This window comes from Sander lucioperca, chromosome 24 (assembly GCF_008315115.2).
Source record: "Sander lucioperca isolate FBNREF2018 chromosome 24, SLUC_FBN_1.2, whole genome shotgun sequence".
Taxonomy (NCBI): Eukaryota; Metazoa; Chordata; class Actinopteri; order Perciformes; family Percidae; genus Sander; species Sander lucioperca.
Genome location: NC_050196.1, coordinates 19569098 through 19588285, shown reverse-complemented (window position 1 = coordinate 19588285; position 19188 = coordinate 19569098). Strand labels below are relative to the sequence as shown.

At 41.7% G+C, this 19188-nt stretch overlaps 1 protein-coding gene across 1 annotated transcript in view; it reads right to left on the bottom strand.

The window, feature by feature from the left end:
• Positions 1 to 17792, bottom strand: part of LOC116061889 (1-phosphatidylinositol 4,5-bisphosphate phosphodiesterase delta-4-like) — a 25761-nt gene extending 7969 nt beyond the window's left edge. The window contains exons 1-10 of the mRNA XM_031316264.2: positions 17631 to 17792; positions 11308 to 11358; positions 10874 to 11032; positions 9354 to 9582; positions 8885 to 9014; positions 8072 to 8303; positions 6759 to 6960; positions 3992 to 4136; positions 3212 to 3364; positions 1082 to 1249 (exon numbers count right to left, since the gene is read on the bottom strand). Coding sequence (XP_031172124.2) covers positions 1082 to 1249; positions 3212 to 3364; positions 3992 to 4136; positions 6759 to 6960; positions 8072 to 8303; positions 8885 to 9014; positions 9354 to 9582; positions 10874 to 11032; positions 11308 to 11332 — 1443 coding nt within the window. The 5' untranslated portion in view covers positions 11333 to 11358; positions 17631 to 17792. The remainder of the gene's footprint in view (positions 1 to 1081; positions 1250 to 3211; positions 3365 to 3991; positions 4137 to 6758; positions 6961 to 8071; positions 8304 to 8884; positions 9015 to 9353; positions 9583 to 10873; positions 11033 to 11307; positions 11359 to 17630) is intronic.
• Between the last annotated feature and the right edge of the window lie 1396 nt (positions 17793 to 19188).

Below are 19188 nucleotides of genomic sequence, written 5' to 3'. Positions count from 1 at the left end.
TTGGCCTTGCCTGTTTACACTCCACACCAAAATAAAAGCTTAACTTCGGAGCGTTTTTCGCAGGAAAGTCGTATGTGGGGCTCCTTTTGAATGCACGCTGCCTGATCAGCATGAAAGTTGATCTGACTGCTCCCCCCTCCCCTTCACCCATCTCCCAGACAGAAAGACACCTACACCATCAGCGGGGGAGCGGCGGGCTCATATCTCGCCACACGCCTCACCTCTGATGACCGTGTTGACACGAGTCCCAGTGTGGCGTTTCACTTCTCACATGCTTATCAATAAACATGACTGATCAACAAACATGACTCTAAGTGCCCAATGATTCCTTTTGGACACTTAGTTAGCTGCAACACAGCAAACTAAATCCTTTAAAGTAGAGCTGGGTACATAGAGCAGGATGTTGTAAACATAAGGGGCGGAGCAGTGTTGTAAATTGAGCCTTAATTCACCCATTTACATGTGGAAATATGCTGGCTCTATACACGCTAAAAGTAGTGATTATTGACATGGAGTCTGGTGGGTTTGGCGATGGTGATTTCGGGGCTGTTTCATGTTAAACTAAAAGGATCTTACTCTTTAACTAAAAGGTCTGTCTCTCTAGGGATCCATCCCATAATGTTGTCAGACACTTAGAATAATAATCTGAGTCTGTCAGCAGCAACAACAGAACTTTTAGTGGACGCTAACTGATGCAAAGGACTTCCTGTAACTACCAGCTGCAATTAATGTAATCAAAAGGAGTGCCTTCATTTTGGGTTAATCAGTGTTGCATCATCAGCCTAGAAAGGATCCTGGTTCTATATCTGGACGGCTCATCAGACTGTGTTTAATATATAATAATATATAATAGTATAATAATAATCTGGGTGTGAACAAAGTGACCTACCTTCACCCTGCGACTGACACAAGTCGAAAAAATATCAAACACGTCAGAAATGGTGCCACTTTTTGCAAAGCTTAGACACCTTTCTTTACATAACAATTACCATTGAAAAAGGTGACAAAAAAGTGGATAATGTTGACAATGTCAATGGGTTTTTTTTTGTTACGTTAACAGACATTAACAAAGCTGGCCTACCTTCTTCCCCCTGTAGCGGCTGCTTTGGCGGTGGACGTTATCTTCTTCCATCTCAGCCTCATCGTCATCGCTCACCTCTCCCGTCTGAGAGTCATCTGCTGTGCCGCTGAAACTCTCCTCCAGACCGCCGAGTTTCTTCGCCTTCAGCAGAATCTTCCCCTTCAGATCCTGACAGAAAGTTTACACAACACAGACTTTAGGTTCCCATCTTCTGTTTTTAAGTTTTTAGTCACCCACTCCAAACCAACCTACCTTTAGCTTTCTCTATATATAGGGTGTGGTGTCTGTAAAGTATCCTGAGATTATTCCTGTTGTGATTTGACAATATAAATTAAATTGAAAAAGTATGGGCATTTCAGATGCACAGGTATTCCCGTTTGTCACATTTTCTGGTCAGCCTGCACACTCTAAGCCTTTGGGGCTCTTGAGCCATGTGTTAGCATTAAGGCTGAGCAATTTTATCGATTCTGCGATATAAATCAATAGTTTTTTTCCCAAGAAAGTATCGATTTTTAAGCTGCGAGTATCGATACATAAGTCCCATTCAAATCCCCCGTGTTTACCCCATTGACATATATATTATGGACCAACAGATCCCGTGTCTCTGGACGGAGACCAGTGAAGGCCGTTAGAAGCACTTTTCCGGTGATCGCTGAGCGTTACTGAGCAGCCTCCAACTGAGAGAGACGACGTAAATGTGCCGTGAGCAACGTGTCTGAAAGTTGGAAGTCTTCTGGTAGCTGTGCCAAGAGAAATCTCAATAATTCCCAATCTAGCAGAGACGGAGAGCGTAGGTATATGTAAGGAGATAACATAGACACAGGCTAATTATTGATCACTAAAATGATAGTTAACATTAGTAATTACACTTAAACAGCTAATGGAAGTCCAAACTGCCTGAGAGCTTCTCCTGTACTATATAGTAATTCCTCTACTATGCGACAGTAAGTCTCGTGGTTATGACCCAATCGTTTATTTATCGCAATCGTATAAAAACGTCTGCTACGGAGCCATAACGTGAGCTACAAGGTAATGGAGCCTTTTATACATTGTCGCGTTTCTTTAGAAATAAACAATGGACAAATAGAGTCTTTAAACGCTTCAGATGTAAAGTTATTCTCTGTCAAAGTGACGTCAAAATGAATGGCAGTCAATGGGATGCTAACGGGGGGTGATGGCTTGGTAGTATCAAAATGGCGCCATAGGAGGTTTGCGGTCTGAGGAGAAGCTTACCCCCTTGGTTTACCCCCGACAGATTCAGCAACTGCACGGCCTATTTCTCTCTTAAAATGTTTTCAGAAACACGTTTTGGTGAACTATTTTAGTACAATATGAGATCATATTATAAACAAGCCGCCATGACAGTCTGGCTGTGAATTTCAGGAGAAAAAAAGAACCACATGACGCGTTCGTCCAATCAGCTGCCGGTTTTCATTTTCTGGGAAACAATGTCAAATGTCGAAGCTGTCAAAGAAACTCTTCAGAACACGCCACTTGCTGCACTTTTTAACTCTCCATTGTTAATTGCAATACTGCACTTTATTTACTTTCAAAGGCTTGTAAGCTTTCAATAAATGGAACTACTTTTCTCAACACATCTTTGATTCATTTTATCCAGCATTTGCAAGCTGTAGACTCTCTGTCCAGTCAGAGACATATATTGTGTAATTGATGTTTTTAGTTTTCAGTTCAATTAATTAAATCAAGTAAATGGAAAACAAGATGTCACCAAAATCACTGTCCCCTTTAAATCTTTCAGAAAAAGTGTATTGAATTATATCGAATCGTATCGAATTGTATCGTATCGTTGGCTGAATATCGTGATATATATATATATCGTATTGTGAGCTGAATATCGTGTATAGTATCGTATCGTATCGCGAGATTAGTGTATCGCTACAGCCCTAGTTAGCATGTTAGCTTATGTTATCATTTTAGCAAAACACTGTGGAATAACTCTTGACACTTGGCACTAAGATTTGTTAGCATGTGTTAGAATTTTTCCAAAAAACTGACATGAACCCAGACATTTGGCAGAATGTCACGTGAGTCGTAAACCGAAACTGTTCTTTTTCTAAGCATATGGCCAGTGAGATAGAGTGGGTTATGGTTAGACAGCAGACTGCTCACCTCCGGAGACGGCAGGCCGACGGCGGCTTTGCCGTCTAATGTGCTTTTCAGCAGTTTGTTTCCAAGGATTTGGTTGAGGTGTCGGGCCATGACTCTCTGCTGCTCAACACTGCAGTGGTTCTCCATGGACAGGATGACGGGGTACTCCGATACCTGCAGCACGGACGGACGCAGATTGTACTTTAACTTTAAGAAAAAAGGGTCAAAAACATTGAAAAAGCAACATACGCTGTTATGTAAACCAAAGCGATGTAAACACCGGGAAAAGCAACGGAAATAACAAACAAAGTTGAAAAAAGGAGGCAGGGAGAAAGACAGATGGACTGAGAGAGGGAGGGAACAAGGGAGGGAGGGGAGGAGTGAGGGAGTGAGGGAGGGAGAGAGCGAAGGAGCGAGGGAGGGAGGGAGCGAAGGAGTGAGGGAGGTAGTGAGAGAGGAAACAAGGGAGGGAGAGAAGGAGCGAGGGAAGGAGGGAGTGAGGGAGCAAGGGAGTGAGGGAGGTAGTGAGAGAGGAAGCGAGGGAGGGAGCGAGGGAGTTTGTAACTGAACACTGCAGAGTATTATCGAAAGGAAAGCTAATACGCTTCAGCCAGACACCTGTGGGCTGAGAGACACCAGGGGTCACCAGGCCACAATATTATTATAAATTATTAATATTCGTTCTCAACAGGCTCTGTGATGCATGTGAACCTTTGGCACTCTGTGGCAAACAGCCGACTGTAAAGTCAGATCAGTTATTAATATTATAATGTTGCACAGTCCACTCATATATTACTGTACCTTGAAGGCGTAGTTTCCCACCGCGGTGACCACGTCCTTGAAGAGGATCCTGGAGGTGAACGTGTGTCCGTGATACACGATTGGTTCTCCATTAGCGCCATCCCAGCAGTCCACTTCCACACAGCGACAGCCTCGACTCAGAGCCCTGGGGAATACCAACATCTTAGGAACAAAGGCGCAGTATTTCAGTAAAGAAGACGGAATATTTAACAGCAAAAGTTGGACTATCTCAGAAGAAAAGTTTAAATATTAGGAGAGAAAAAATGTCAGATTTCTTTGGGCAACAGTCAGAATATTTGAGGGGGAAAGTCACAATATTTAAAAACAAATGTTGGAATATTTTGAGAAAGAAAGTTGGAGTAAGTGAGAAGAGGAGTTGAAACATTACGAGACATGGATATTTTGGGGTAAAAGTCAGAATGTTTTATTTTGTAGAATATCCTCTTTTCACATTAAAACATCACTGAAATCACTAGATCGTCATCGCTAGACCCACCAGACTCCATGTAATCACTACTTTTATCATCGTAAAACACACTTCATTCAAAGTGGACAGAAACTAAATCAAACTATCAAAAGCCGTCTTGGTTCATCTTTCCACTGTTCCAAAAATCACCACTCTGGTTTGGTTGAAATAAACCCTTAATTCACCGATTTACATGTGGAAATATGCTGGCTCTATACACACTAAAGGTACTGATTATTCACATGAGTCTGGTGGATTTATTGATTGCATATGTTTTTTATGTTAAACAAAAAGGATCTTACTCTTTAACTAAAAGGTCTATCTCTGTAGGGATCCATCCCATAATGTTGTCAGACACTTAGAATAATAATCTAAGTCTGTCAGCAGCAACAACAGAACTTTTAGTCGACGCTAACTGATGCTGAACATTAGTCCTGTAGGGTTACATTACAGCCCAGTCTGTGGCTGCCGGTAACAGCATTCTCACTCAATACTGGACCAATTTCTAAGATCTTCGTTCTCATCAGTCACCTAGACACAATACATGGGAACGAGGGTTAAAACAGGGTTTGCCAGGTTGAAAAAAAACCCAAAAAAAACAAAGTTACCCTTTAATTAATTATGTAAAACTAATGAATGGAGGAAGATTAATGCAGGGCAACATCACAGTAAAGCTCATCCCCCTGAAAGGCTCAACGGAGCATAGTAGAGAACACATTAGCTAAGGGATTTGTGCTGATGGAAGTCTTAAAATATTTATTAAATGGTTCACAAGTAGATTTGGAAATAGTCAAGTGCTCCTGGATTTGTGCCAAACTAGTTCTCGTGTAATCTATTCAAGCCTTTTTTTATGATTTTGCTGCAGATTTATGTTCATATGTATGGATATATAGACAGCACACCTTACCCTGAAAAACACCCCCATAAGTAGTTAGTTCCAGCATCATTCTAACCTATATTTAGGTTTCTAGTGGTGGCGCCCTCTAGTGGCCATAGTAGTTCTGACGGGAGCAAAGCAGGAAGTAAGGTGAGGAAGTAGAAGAGTGCCAAATGTATCCCTCCATACTGCAGAGTTAGTTACCTGATGTATCCCTCCACCCTACAGAGTTAGTTAGTTACCTAAGAGTTAGTTACCTGATGTATCCCTCCACCCTGCAGAGTTATTTATCTGATGTATCCATCCACCCTACATAGTTAGTTACCTGATGTTTCCCTCCGCCCTGCAGAGTTAGTTACCTGATGTATCCCTCCACCCTGCAGAGTTAGTTACCTGATGTATAGCTCCACCCTGCAGAGTTAGTTACCTGATGTATCCCTCCACAATGCAGAGTTAGTTACCTGATGTATCCCTCCACCCTACAGAGTTAGTTAGTTACCTAAGAGTTAGTTACCTGATGTATCCCTCCACCCTAGAGTTAGTTACCTGATGTATCCCTCCACCCTGCAGAGTTAGTTACCTGATGTATCCCTCCACCCTGCAGTTAGTTACCTGATGTATCCCTCAACCCTGCAGAGTTAGTTACCTGATGTATCCCTCCACCCTACAGAGTTAGTTACCTGATGTATCCCTCCACCCTGCAGAGTTAGTTACCTGATGTATCCCTCCACCACGCAGAGTTAGTTACCTGATGTATCCCTCCGCCCTGCAGAGTTAGTTACCTGATGTATCCCTGCGCCCTGCAGAGCTAGTTACCTGATGTATCCCTCCGCCCTGCAGAGTTAGTTACCTGATGTATCCCTCCGCCCTGCAGAGTTAGTTACCTGATGTATCCCTGCGCCCTGCAGAGCTAGTTACCTGATGTATCCATCCACCCTGCAGAGTTAGTTACCTGATGTATCCCTCCACCCTGCAGTTAGTCACCTGATGTATCCCTCCACCCTGCAGAGTTAGTTACCTGATGTATCCCTCCACCACGCAGAGTTAGTTACCTGATGTATCCCTCCGCCCTGCAGAGTTAGTTACCTGATGTATCCCTGCGCCCTGCAGAGCTAGTTACCTGATGTATCCCTCCGCCCTGCAGAGTTAGTTACCTGATGTATCCCTCCGCCCTGCAGAGTTAGTTACCTGATGTATCCCTGCGCCCTGCAGAGCTAGTTACCTGATGTATCCATCCACCCTGCAGAGTTAGTTACCTGATGTATCCCTCCACCCTGCAGTTAGTCACCTGATGTATCCCTCCACACTGCAGAGTTAGTTACCTGATGTATCCCTCCACCCTGCAGAGTTAGTTACCTGATGTATCCCTCCACCCTGCAGAGTTAGTTACCTGATGTATCCCTCCACCCTGCAGAGTTAGTTACCTGATGTATCCCTCCACACTGCTCTGTCCACGGAGCTGGTCCTCCATCAGGTAGGTGTTGTGGGAGGAGGAGATAAAGTAGTGGCACAGCGGCTGGCTCATGTCCTGGAAGATTTCCCGCCACCGCGGGTTAAAAATGGAGCCCTCAGAGGAGCCGAGGTACATCAAGAAGCCGTCAAATGTCATGGCGTTCAGCAGCTTGGCTGGAAATACAGCGGGGCAGTGTTAGAAAAAGGCAGTCTATAATTTACCAGTTTCACAGTTTCTCAAGAAAGCAACAAAAACATCCAAAAGGAATGGTTCATCTGAAAAGGTTCTTGGCGTAACACTAATTTACATGGTTACCAAAACCAGGATAGGATCTGCAAGTTAAGAAGTTTCTATAATACGGCCCCTGCCTGGCACCTAATCTCGCATTGCCAGAACTTCCTCCACCGCACTGCGGAGGAGGGTCTGGCTAGTCCACACAGTTTTGGTGTGTATGTTCAAAAGTTGTTTTAGTCATGCAACAGAAAAGCAACGTTGTGTATATAGACTACCTGTCAACCTTTAATGTTACATTATCAAGTACGAAGAGACTAGGACCCCACAATAATCTTAAAACACTAATATGCTTTTTCCATTACATGGTACCTGCTCGACTCGCCTTGACTCTACTCGCCTCGCCACACTGTGCGTCAGTTTTCCATTGCAGATTTTAGTTCCGCCTCAGCGTGGCTGGTCGTATGCCGGCTCGACGCACACACCAGCGCACAAGTATAAACATCAGGCCACTTGACCTTGTTTTACAGTTCTGTGGAGGCTCCACGCAGAGCTTTCGCCGTAGCCTATGTAATATGTGGCCTGATGTATACATTTGTCAGCTGGTGTGTGCGTCGAGCCAGCATGTGTGTGTGTATGTAGGATACAGCGAAAGCTCTGCCTGGACTGGAGCCTCTGCAGAACTGAAACAAGCGGCGCCGCAGTAAACTGCCGTGACCTAATACAGAACGTGGAAGGTGTGTTGTTGCCACAGCCAGAAGACACATTTTGTTTCAGAAGAAGCTGGAGGCAGCAACAAAAAACACAGCTGGCTAAACTGTTTAAAAATAGCGGGTTTGTTCAGGACACCCCGTCTGTCGCTTTCACGTCACCTTTTCGGCTCGCCTCAGCTCGCTTGGAACCTCGACTGAGGAGGTACTAAAAAAAGTACCTGTTAGCAGGTACTAGGTACTTTTTTTTCGTAATGGAAAACCAAAAAAGGCGAGTAGAGTCGAGGCGAGTCGAGCAGGTACCGTGTAATGGAAAAGCACCACAAGATCCCAGCCGATGCACCTGTGTCGGAGGGTTCGTAGCGCTGGATGAGCGTCTCGGCATGCTGCTGGACATTGTCCCCCTCCAGCTGGCCGTCTCTGAGGAAGTCCTCCAAGTCACTTTGGGATAACGTCTGGCCATCCAGTGAAAACTGCTGGAACACCCTCAGCACATCCTCCCGCTGGGTCAACATCTTGTAGAAGAGCACAAACTCATCGTCCTCCAGCGTCCCTGACTGTGACCTATCAGCCATCTGAAAGAAAGAAAAAAGGCTGTAGCTCTAAAGGTAGATGCACCAAAACCCAAGAGGTCTAACCCGTAGATTTCACCAGGCAGAAGCTAACTGCACGCCTGCATCGAAAAACTTCGGAAAAAGCACCAAAAAGGTTTAAAAAAGCGACATATACGTCGAAAAACTGCCTCACGTCTGACTGTGGGCCACAAACCCTTTATCCTTTCAGTTCAGGCGGCCTAGCAGTTAGCTCGTAGCATCAAATGTGCGTATGACTATGAAAAGTCCACATTAATGCAAAAAAAAGTCCCAAAAAAGTAGTAAGTAACAAAAAAGTGGAATTCAACTGCCTTAGTAAAATGGCGGTCTAGAGACAAAAACGGACAGTAGTTATGTAGTATGTATTCAGCTGAAATTCTCTCACAGGACAAAGTTTTGAACATGAGCATAAAATCTTGCTGAAACACATTAAAGTTAAACATTTAAGGGGGATTTGTTGTGTCTGTAAATTCGAGGGTTACAAACACCGGGGGAATAAAATGTTCGGAAAAAGTGACAAAATCATCCAAAAAAGCATAACATGCGTTGAAAAAGGTTCTCACCGTGAAGAGGCACCGAGCGTGGTGCTCGTTCATGTCCACGTTCATCATTTTCAGTAAGTCTCGAACTTCCCTGAAGTTCATCCGCCCGTCGTTGTTCTTGTCTGCCTTCCTGAACCAGTCGCCGATCCATCTGGGAATGCTGCGTTAGGAATCAAACACTTTCATTGTTTCTCAGAGGTTCTGGAAGAGATGTGACTGAAAACAAAAGAAACAAAACCACAGACAAAGCGACTGAAACGTCGAAAATAGCAACCTAACAAGTGTCAAAGAAAGTGTCAGAAAAACGGGACAAAAGCATCGGCAAACAGAAAGTGTCAAAAAACGTTGAACAACAAGCACTTTTTCTTACACTTTTCTTCTACACTTTAACCTAGGTGTTTTTTAACCACTGAGGAAAGGTTTAGTTTTACTTTGCACCCATTGAGAGTGAAAGTAGAGTTTTAGTTTGCACCCACTGAGCCAAGGATACTGGTCGAGTCTCTCGCGCTGCCCCATGTTCTCCAGGTTCTCCATCAGCTTCCTGATTCCTCGGATCCAGGACTGGGCTTCCTCCGCCGACTCAGCCACCAGGTCCAAGTTGCCCCGGCGACCGCGAAACACCAGCGTGAAGCATCTGTCAGCTGGGAACTCATCGGCAATGCTGAGCAGCACCTCGGACTGGTGGCCCTCTCGGATCGCCTCCACGTCGCTCACAGAAACTGGGAACAAAGGGACACAGATTAATGAGGGAAAAAGCTCCAACAGGTGCAGTGTTGTGTTCAGGGTTTTACATGTGTTGTGTTCAGGGTCTTACATGTGTTGTGTTTAGGGTCCTACGTGTGTTGTGTTTAGGGCATTACATGTGGTGTGTTCAGGGTCTTACATGTGGTGTGTTCAGGGTCTTACATGTGGTGTGTTCAGGGTCTTACATGTGGTGTGTTTAGGGTCTTACATGTGTTGTGGTCAGGGTCTTACATGTGGTGTGTTCAGGGTCTTACATGTGTTGTGTTCAGGGTCTTTCATGTGTTGTGTTTAGGATCTTACATGTGGTGTGTTCAGGGTCTTACATGTGGTGTGTTCAGGGTCTTACATGTGGTGTGTTCAGGGTCTTACATGTGGTGTGTTCAGGGTCTTACATGTGGTGTGTTCAGGGTCTTACATGTGGTGTGTTCAGGGTCTTACATGTGGTGTGTTCAGGGTCTTACATGTGTTGTGTTCAGGGTCTTACATGTGGTGTGTTCAGGGTCTTACATGTGTTGTGTTCAGGGTCTTACATGTGGTGTGTTCAGGGTCTTACATGTGGTGTGTTCAGGGTCTTACATGTGTTGTGTTCAGGGTCTTACATGTGTTGTGTTCAGGGTCTTACATGTGTTGTGTTTAGGGTCTTACATGTGTTGTGTTCAGGGTCTTTCATGTGTTGTGTTTAGGATCTTACATGTGGTGTGTTCAGGGTCTTACATGTGTTGTGTTTAGGGTCTTACATGTGTTGTGTTCAGGGTCTTTCATGTGTTGTGTTTAGGATCTTACATGTGGTGTGTTCAGGGTCTTACATGTGTTGTGTTCAGGGTCTTACATGTGGTGTGTTCAGGGTCTTACATGTGTTGTGTTCAGGGTCTTACATGTGTTGTGTTTAAGATCTTACATGTGGTGTGTTCAGGGTCTTACATGTGTTGTGTTTAGGATCTTACATGTGTTGTGTTCAGGGTCTTACATGTGTTGTGTTCAGGGTCTTACATGTGTTGTGTTCAGGGTCTTTCATGTGTTGTGTTCAGGGTCTTACATGTGTTGTGTTCAGGGTCTTACATGCGTTGTGTTCAGGGTCTTACATGTGTTGTGTTTAGGGTCTTTCATGTGTTGTGTTCAGGGTCTTACATTTGTTGTGTTTAGGGTCCTACATGTGTTGTGTTCAGGATCTTACATGTGTTGTGTTTAGGGTCTTTCATGTGTTGTGTTTAGGATCTTACATGTGTTGTGTTTAGGGTCTTTCATGTGTTGTGTTTAGGGTCTTACATGTGGAGTGGGAGTTCCCAGCCTTCTTGGACTTGTACCAGATGGTCATGCAGTCGTCCTGCAGTTTGAAGTAGCGCTGCTTCTTCCAGGTTCGAGACTTTATTTTCCTCATGATTGTCCCCACCAGCATGGACTGCAGGTTGTCGTCCCCCGGGATGCCTGGGGGACAAAAATGTCAGAAAGCAATCAAAAAGCGCAATAAAATCATCAAAAAAGCTTAGAAAAAATATTTCCTGAAAAAGTGGTGAAATGGTCGCAGTGAGCCAAAAAACAAAAAACATGGAAAAAGTGTCAAAAAGGCTTGAAAATAAATGCTGGAAAAAAAGAGAGTTTGGATGTGAAATCCAACTGTATGTGTTTTTTGTAACTTCAGAGATATGGACCAAACTATAACATCAATTCAAAATGTGTTAGTAAACAATAAGCAGACTTACGGAGGCCGCTCCCTGTGGAAGCCATTCGTTGTGGTCTCAAACTTCTGTCATCTGAAGAAGTTTACAGATCCAAGCCAAAGACCCATCATCAGCTAAACTAATGAAAACCAAGGAATATGTTCTAGTATGAGACAGCCAGCATTCACAAAGGTTACTGCATCTGTTACCAGACTTTAACTAACATTAAACACCGTAACTTATTCAGCTGTAGTACTCGAGTCTGGACTCCTTTGTTGCATTTTTCCCTAACTTTTGTTGTCACTCAAAGATGAGACAAGACATTCACTTCCTAACAATGAAATGTTTGGATGCTCTGAAACTCTGTTGCTAAGCTTTATTCGCTTTTTACTGGAACATCGTGGAAAAACAGTCTAATTTAGAAATGACCCTCCCACATCTGAGTTTTGTGTGGTGCATTTGCATGGGATAAGCCCACTTTTACTTGAACTTACTGACATATAGGGATGTAACGCTTACCGGTGTAATGGTAAACCACGGTAAAAATGTTGACGGTAACAACAACCCTTTTCATTTAAAATATCCTTATTATCACGGTGTGGAAACCGGTGTTTAATCCTTCCCAGCTTTATCCGAGGCTCCTGAAGTAGCCGCGCAGGCGCACTGTGCTCAGACAGGAGAAGGGGACAGAATGTAGCAGCTGTTTAACAGACTTTTTTCGTTTTAATTCTTTCCCGGTTTGGGACTTGTTGAAGTCATGTGGGTAGCCCAGAACGTAAGTTAAAACTATTCTGTAGCTTGCTAAACAGTCATGAGTTTTACTGCCTCGTTATCTGTGTAAACGTTAAAGCTACGTTTATCATATTTCAATATATAATATGTGTGCTGTAATAGATGTGGCTTATTCTCAGTTTGTGTTACTGAGCAATATGTTACATTTATGTTAATTATTACAGAGAAATGAATGTAATTCAGTGTGCCGATGTGCTGGAATAGCAGCAATCGACACAATGACTATTGTTTCTCATACTTATTATTCCGCCTGTTTTTTGTCCCGTAACTAGTCACGGAGCGTTGCCATCGCTTAAATCGCTTAACATCGCTGAAAACAACCGCTCTTTGGGGCCTTGCTGTATCACCATACTTTTATGTAGAGACATAATTAAGGTTTACCGATTTACAGGTGAAAATATGTTGGCTCTATACATGCTAAAACTACTGTTTTTTTAAATGGAGTCTGGTGGGTTTAGCGATAGCTACTTCATAGCCGTTTCTGGTAAACAGGTCTTAAATAGGTTTTAAAAAAGGTCTATCTCTGAAGGGTTAAAACACTTACCACTTCAATGTTAAAACAGGGTTGCTTCGCTAAACCCACCAGACACCATGTAAATAAATAGTCATTTAAGCATCGTAAAACCCACTTCATTCAAAGTCGACAGAAACCAAATAAAACTTTGATAAGCCGTTTTTGGTCTTCTCTACACTTTTCCAACCATCACAACTCTAGTGTTGGTTGAAATAAACACAGTTTACCGATTAAAATGTGAAAATATATGTTGTCTCTATACACGCTAAAAGTACTGTTTTTTAAATGGAGTACTTCATAGTGGTTTCTGGTAAACAGAAAGATCTTAAATAGGTTTTAAAAAGGTCTATCTCTGAAGGGTTAAGACACTTAACACTTCACCGATAAAACAACACTGTATGTATTTAAAATGTAAGCAAAACTTGGGTATTATATATATATATATATATATATATATATATATATATATATATATATATATATATATATATATAGTATTGCTAAGGCTTGCGTCGCTAAACCTACCAGACACCATGTAAATAAACAGTACTTTAACGTTTCTGTAAGTGGTACTACGCTGTACTGTGGTCTTGTAAGCCCATCCATACATTTCCTATTGCTATTGTTAAACAATTGTATTCTCTCTCAGTGACAGTGTGACCTATGTACGTCAATACAGCTACTGCTATTAACCCTTAGCTAGTGTTATTGGGATATGCACCAAGTAGTAGGCACACTGTCAAAATTTCTTCTGGAATTTTCTAGTTCGTAGTATTGTTGTTGTTATATGCTGGTGGCTGTAACATTTAGTTTTGGTAAATAATGTTCTTAGTAAGTCAGATGCTTATTAATGTGCATTATTATTTGCTTATATTTCAGAACCACATCCAACTTCATATGTAATGTCAAATACAACTTCATAGTTAACTTCATGTTGGAGTTGTAAATAACTCTTCCTGGATCTCAGTCAGACATCTCTGGTTCAGGTTCTTACCAGACCCCCTACAGAAGGCCGGTGTTTCAGCAGACAGTTTTCAATAGTTTTTACAAGCCTATTGCCTATATTTATGTAATATTTTAAACACTGTTACATTTTTAGAAACTATTCCTGCTTGTGTAGGCCTGTCAGTGCTTTCTAAACATATTGAACACACTTTTAAAAATACCGCGATAATACCAAAAACCGTGATAATTTTGGTCACTATAACCGTGAGGTTAAATTTTCATACCGTTACACCCCTACTGACATATCTGTACCAGGAGAGTTGGGTAACCGGAGGCACTCAGGTCGGGGTTCTGTTTGGCCGTGTTTCTCAGAGTTTCTCTAAGTTTCTCTGGGTTTCTTAAGGTTTCTCAGAGTTTCTCTGGGTTTCTTAAGGTTTCTCAGAGTTTCTCTGGGTTTCTTTAGGTTTCTCAGAGTTTCTCTAAGTTTCTCTGAGTTTCTCTAGGTTTCTCTGGGTTTCTTTAGGTTTCTCAGAGTTTCTCTGAGTTTGTCAGAGTTTCTCTAAGTTTCTCAGAGTTTCTCTGGGTTTCTTTAGGTTTCTCAGAGTTTCTCTAAGTTTCTCTGGGTTTCTCAGAGTTTATCTGGGTTTCCTTAGGTTTCTCAGAGTTTCTCTAAGTTTCTCTGAGTTTCTCAGAGTTTCTCTAAGTTTCTCTGAGTTTCTCTGGGTTTCTTTAGGTTTCTGAGTTTCTTTAGGTTTCTCAGAGTTTCTCTAAGTTTCTCAGAGTTTCTCTAAGTTTCTCAGAGTTTCTCTGGGTTTCTTTAGGTTTCTCTAAGTTTCTCTGAGTTTCTTTAGGTTTCTCTGGGTTTCTTCAGGTTCCTCAGAGTTTCTCTAAGTTTCTTAGAGTTTCTCTGAGTTTCTCTAGGTTTCTCTGAGTTTCTCTCGGTTTCTTTAGGTTTCTCTGAGTTTCTCTAAGTTTCTCAGAGTTTCTCTGAGTTTCTTTAGGTTTCTCTAAGTTTCTCAGAGTTTCTGAGTTTCTCTGAGTTTCTTTAGGTTTCTCTGAGTTTCTCTGGGTTTCTTTAGGTTTCTCAGAGTTTCTCTGAGTTTCTTTAGGTTTCTCAGAGTTTCTCTAAGTTTCTCTGAGGTTCTCAGAGTTTCTCAGAGTTTGTCAGAGTTTCTCTAAGTTTCTCTGGGTTTCTTTAGGTTTCTCTGAGTTTCTCTGGGTTTCTTTAGGTTTCTCAGAGTTTCTCTAAGTTTCTCTGGGTTTCTCAGAGTTTATCTGGGTTTCTCTGGGTTTCCTTAGGTTTCCTTAGGTTTCTCAGAGTTTCTCTAAGTTTCTCTGAGTTTCTCAGAGTTTCTCTGGATTTCTTTAGGTTTCTCAGAGTTTCTCTGGTTTCTTTAGGTTTCTCAGAGTTTCTCTAAGTTTCTCTGGGTTTCTCAGAGTTTCTCTAAGTTTCTCTAAGTTTCTCTGGGTTTCTCTAAGTTTCTCTGAGTTTCTTTAGGTTTCTCTAAGTTTCTCTGAGTTTCTTTAGGTTTCTCAGAGTTTCTCTGAGTTTCTTTAGGTTTCTCAGAGTTTCTCTGAGTCTCTTTAGGTTTCTCAGAGTTTCTCTGAGTTTCTTTAGGTTTCTCTGGGTTTCTTCAGGTTTCTCAGAGTTTCTCTAAGTTTCTCTGAGTTTCTCTGAGTTTCTTTAGGTTTCTCTGGGTTTCTTTAGGTTTCTCAGAGTTTCTTCAGGTTTCTCAGAGTTTCTCTAAGTTTCTCAGAGTTTCTCTGGGTTTCTTTAGGTTTCTCAGAGTTCCTCTGGGTTTCTTTAGGTTTCTCTGGGTTTCTTTAGGTTTCTCAGAGTTTCTCTGGATTTCTTTAGGTTTCTCTGAGTTTCTTTAGGTTTCTCTGAGTTTCTTTAGGTTTCTCTGAGTTTCTTTAGGTTTCTCAGAGTTTCTTTAGGTTTCTCAGAGTTCCTCTGGGTTTCTTTAGGTTTCTCTGGGTTTCTTTAGGTTTCTCAGAGTTTCTTTAGGTTTCTCAGAGTTTCTCTGGATTTCTTTAGGTTTCTCTGAGTTTCTTTAGGTTTCTCTGAGTTTCTTTAGGTTTCTCTGAGTTTCTCTGGTTTTCTTTAGGTTTCTCTAAGTTTCTCTGGGTTTCTCAGAGTTTATCTGGGTTTCTCTGGGTTTCCTTAGGTTTCTCAGAGTTTCTCTAAGTTTCTCAGAGTTTCTCTGGATTTCTTTAGGTTTCTCAGAGTTTCTCTGGGTTTCTTTAGGTTTCTCAGAGTTTCTTTAGGTTTCTCAGAGTTTCTCAGAGTTTCTCTGAGTTTCTCTAAGTTTCTCTGGGTTTCTCTAAGTTTCTCTAAGTTTCTCTGAGTTTCTGAGTTTCTTTGAGTTTCTTTAGGTTTCTCTAAGTTTCTCTGAGTTTCTTTAGGTTTCTCAGAGTTTCTCTGAGTTTCTCTGAGTTTCTTTAGGTTTCTCAGAGTTTCTCTGAGTCTCTTTAGGTTTCTCAGAGTTTCTCTGAGTTTCTTTAGGTTTCTCTGGGTTTCTTTAGGTTTCTCAGAGTTTCTTCAGGTTTCTCAGAGTTTCTCTGGGTTTCTTTAGGTTTCTCAGAGTTTCTCTGGGTTTCTTCAGGTTTCTCTGGGTTTCTTCAGGTTTCTCAGAGTTTCTCTGGGTTTCTTTAGGTTTCTCAGAGTTTCTCTGGATTTCTTTAGGTTTCTCTGAGTTTCTCTGAGTTTCTTTAGGTTTCTCTGAGTTTCTCTGGGTTTCTCTGAGTTTCTTTAGGTTTCTCTGAGTTTCCCTGGGTTTCTCAGAGTTTCTCTGAGTTTCTTTAGATTTCTCTGAGTTTCTCTGGATTTCTCTGTTTTTTTTGTGTTTCTCAGAGTTAGAGTTAGGGTTTCTCTAAGTGTAGTTATATCAGATGTGTCTTTCTGCAGCCTACATCCTGTTTACGGAGCCACCAAAGCTGCTCTGTCTGTTGTTTCAGCCGTCCGTCAGGTTTTCAGTCTCTGCTGTCGTGCACTTTTTGTCTCGCTCACTAAGCCGACTAATCTCCCCAAATCCCCCATTATTCCTTTCACTCATGACCTCAACTAACTCATGCTCACAAAGCACCAAACGTCATTTATGACATGAACAAAGTTCATCTCTCAACCTGTGGTAACAAAGCGTCAAAGCTGCGTGTCTCCGTGTCCAATACTTTCAGGGCTGCAACTACCCATTATTGTCAAGGTGGGTTAATGTCTGGATGAAAGGATGAGTTGTTCTGTCTCTAAAATGTGGATCAGTGTTTCCCAAAGCCCAAGATGACGTCCTCAAATGTCTTGTTTTGTCCACAACTCAAAGATCTTCAGTTTCCTGTCCCAGAGGACAGAAGAAACTAGAAGATATTCACATTTAATAAGCTGACATCACACAAGTTTTACTTTTTTACTTTCATAAAAAATGACTCTAAACCGATTAATCAATTATTAAATAGTTGGAGATTAATTTAATAGTTGATGAATAATCCTTTCATCTTTGCAGCTCTTGTTTCCTTCACCCTAAAGAACCACAAAACAATGTTAGGTTATCATGCGCAAAAAAAACATGTCCAAAAATGCCCAAAAAGCGTAAAAAGAACATTGCAAAAAGTATCCATTTTTTAAAAAAAAAATGTTATACACTCACAAAGGTGTCGAAAAAGGGAAGTTTTACTTTTTTCATGACAAATGACTCAAACTGATGAAGCCATTGTCTAAATAGTTGGAGATTCATTTAATATCTGATAACTCATCTTTGCAGACAACAAAGCCAACAGTTTATTTCTGACACACTGTGCTGTCCTGTGTTACAGCTCGTTAGAGGTCCGTGAAGAAGAACAGAAAGCCAAGGGCTAAAGTGACAAAAAAATGTCGAAAAACCTCAACAAAACCTCTCCAAAAAGCATTCAAACGAAGCGTCAAAAACTTAGTCAAATTCATTCTTCAATAACATTAAACATACAAAAGACAATAAAGACAATATAGACACAATAAAACTCAACTCACAATAGACACCAAAGAGAAATAATATTAATGATATAATATAGCAAGTACATCCAGTTTATGCATTGTCCTGTTACATCTTAGTAAAAGTGAAAGAAGAAGAGCCAAGAGGCTGACCTGTAGCAGGATCATGGCTGATCTGAGTCGGCTGCAGAGCGGGAACAGATCACACAGAGACACAGCCCGGAGACCGCCGCGCTGCACGGACCAAACAACGCCAGACCTGCACCGGACAACTGCCGGAAGCAACTGAAGCCACAGTCAGAAACTCTCTGTGTCACCCTCTCTCTCTCTGTCGCTAGATCCTGTCTATCTCCCAGAGAGAGAAAGAGAGACAGAGACAGAGAGAGAGAGAGAGAGAGAGACAGAGAGAGAAAGAGATAGACAGAGAGAGAGAGAGACAGAGAGAGAGAGAGTTTTCTGTCCCCTGTAACGTTATAAAAGCTCATCAAACTTTGATTGGGCTCAACAGCAAGATATTGCCCTTCAGATGAACAAACGGCAAAAAAACAACAATGTTGGAAAAAATGACAAAAATGTAAATAAATAATAAATCAATAAATCAATAAATAAATAAATCAATTAAAAGGGCAGAAAAAGCACCAAAAATGTCAAACAAGAGACTAAAATTTTGGAAAAACGGCAACAGAAGCCAGAGTCAGAAACTCTCTGCAATGCCCACCCTCTCTCTCTCTTTCTCTCTCTCAAATTCTAAGAGGCTTTATTATATTTATTATATAGCAGGACCATATTGACACATAGTGAACCTTGTACAGCAAGGAAACACATTTACATACACTTTTAAGATACAGACAATAGAACATTTGTACAAAAGCAACAATAATGTCAACAAAATTCAACAGCAGCAACAACATGAAGATAACAATATTTGTGTGTGTGTGTGTGTGTGTGTGTGTGTGTGTGTGTGTGTGTGTCTAATTTCCCTGCTCAGGTTCTATGTCATTAATAATCCACAGCTTCAGATCTGCTTCGGATCAGCTTCCCAGCTCACATTACACACACGCAACCAGCAGGAAAATGGAGTAACAACAACAATACATTACCCAGCAGCCACCTGGGACCCTGAGTCAGGAAATACATCACTTATGCCTACCACCACCAAGGGGGTAAGCTTCGCTTCAGAGCTCAAATCTCCTATGGCGCCATTTTGATGCTACAAAGCCATCACCCGACGTTAGCATCCCATTGACTGCCATTAATTTTGACGTCACTTTGACAGAGAATAACTTTACATCTGAAGCGTTTAAAGACTCTATTTGCCCATTGTTTATTTCTAAAGAAACACGACAATGTATAAAAGGCTCCATTACCTTGTACCTCACGTTATGGCTCCGTAGCAGACGTTTTTATAAAAATAGGCTAACAATTGGGTCATAACCACGAGACTTACTGTCTCATAGTAGAGGAATTACCGTATAGTACAGGAGAAGCTCTCAGGCAGTTTGGACTTACATTAGCTGTTTAAGTGTAATTACTAATGTTAACTAGCATTTTAGTTAGCAATAATTAGCCTGTGTCCACGTTATCTCCTTACATATACCTACGCTCTCCGTCTCTGCAAGATTCGGAATGATTGAGATTTCTCTTGGCACAGCTACCAGAAGACTCACAACTTTCAGACACGTTGCTCACGGCACATTTACGTCGTCTCTCT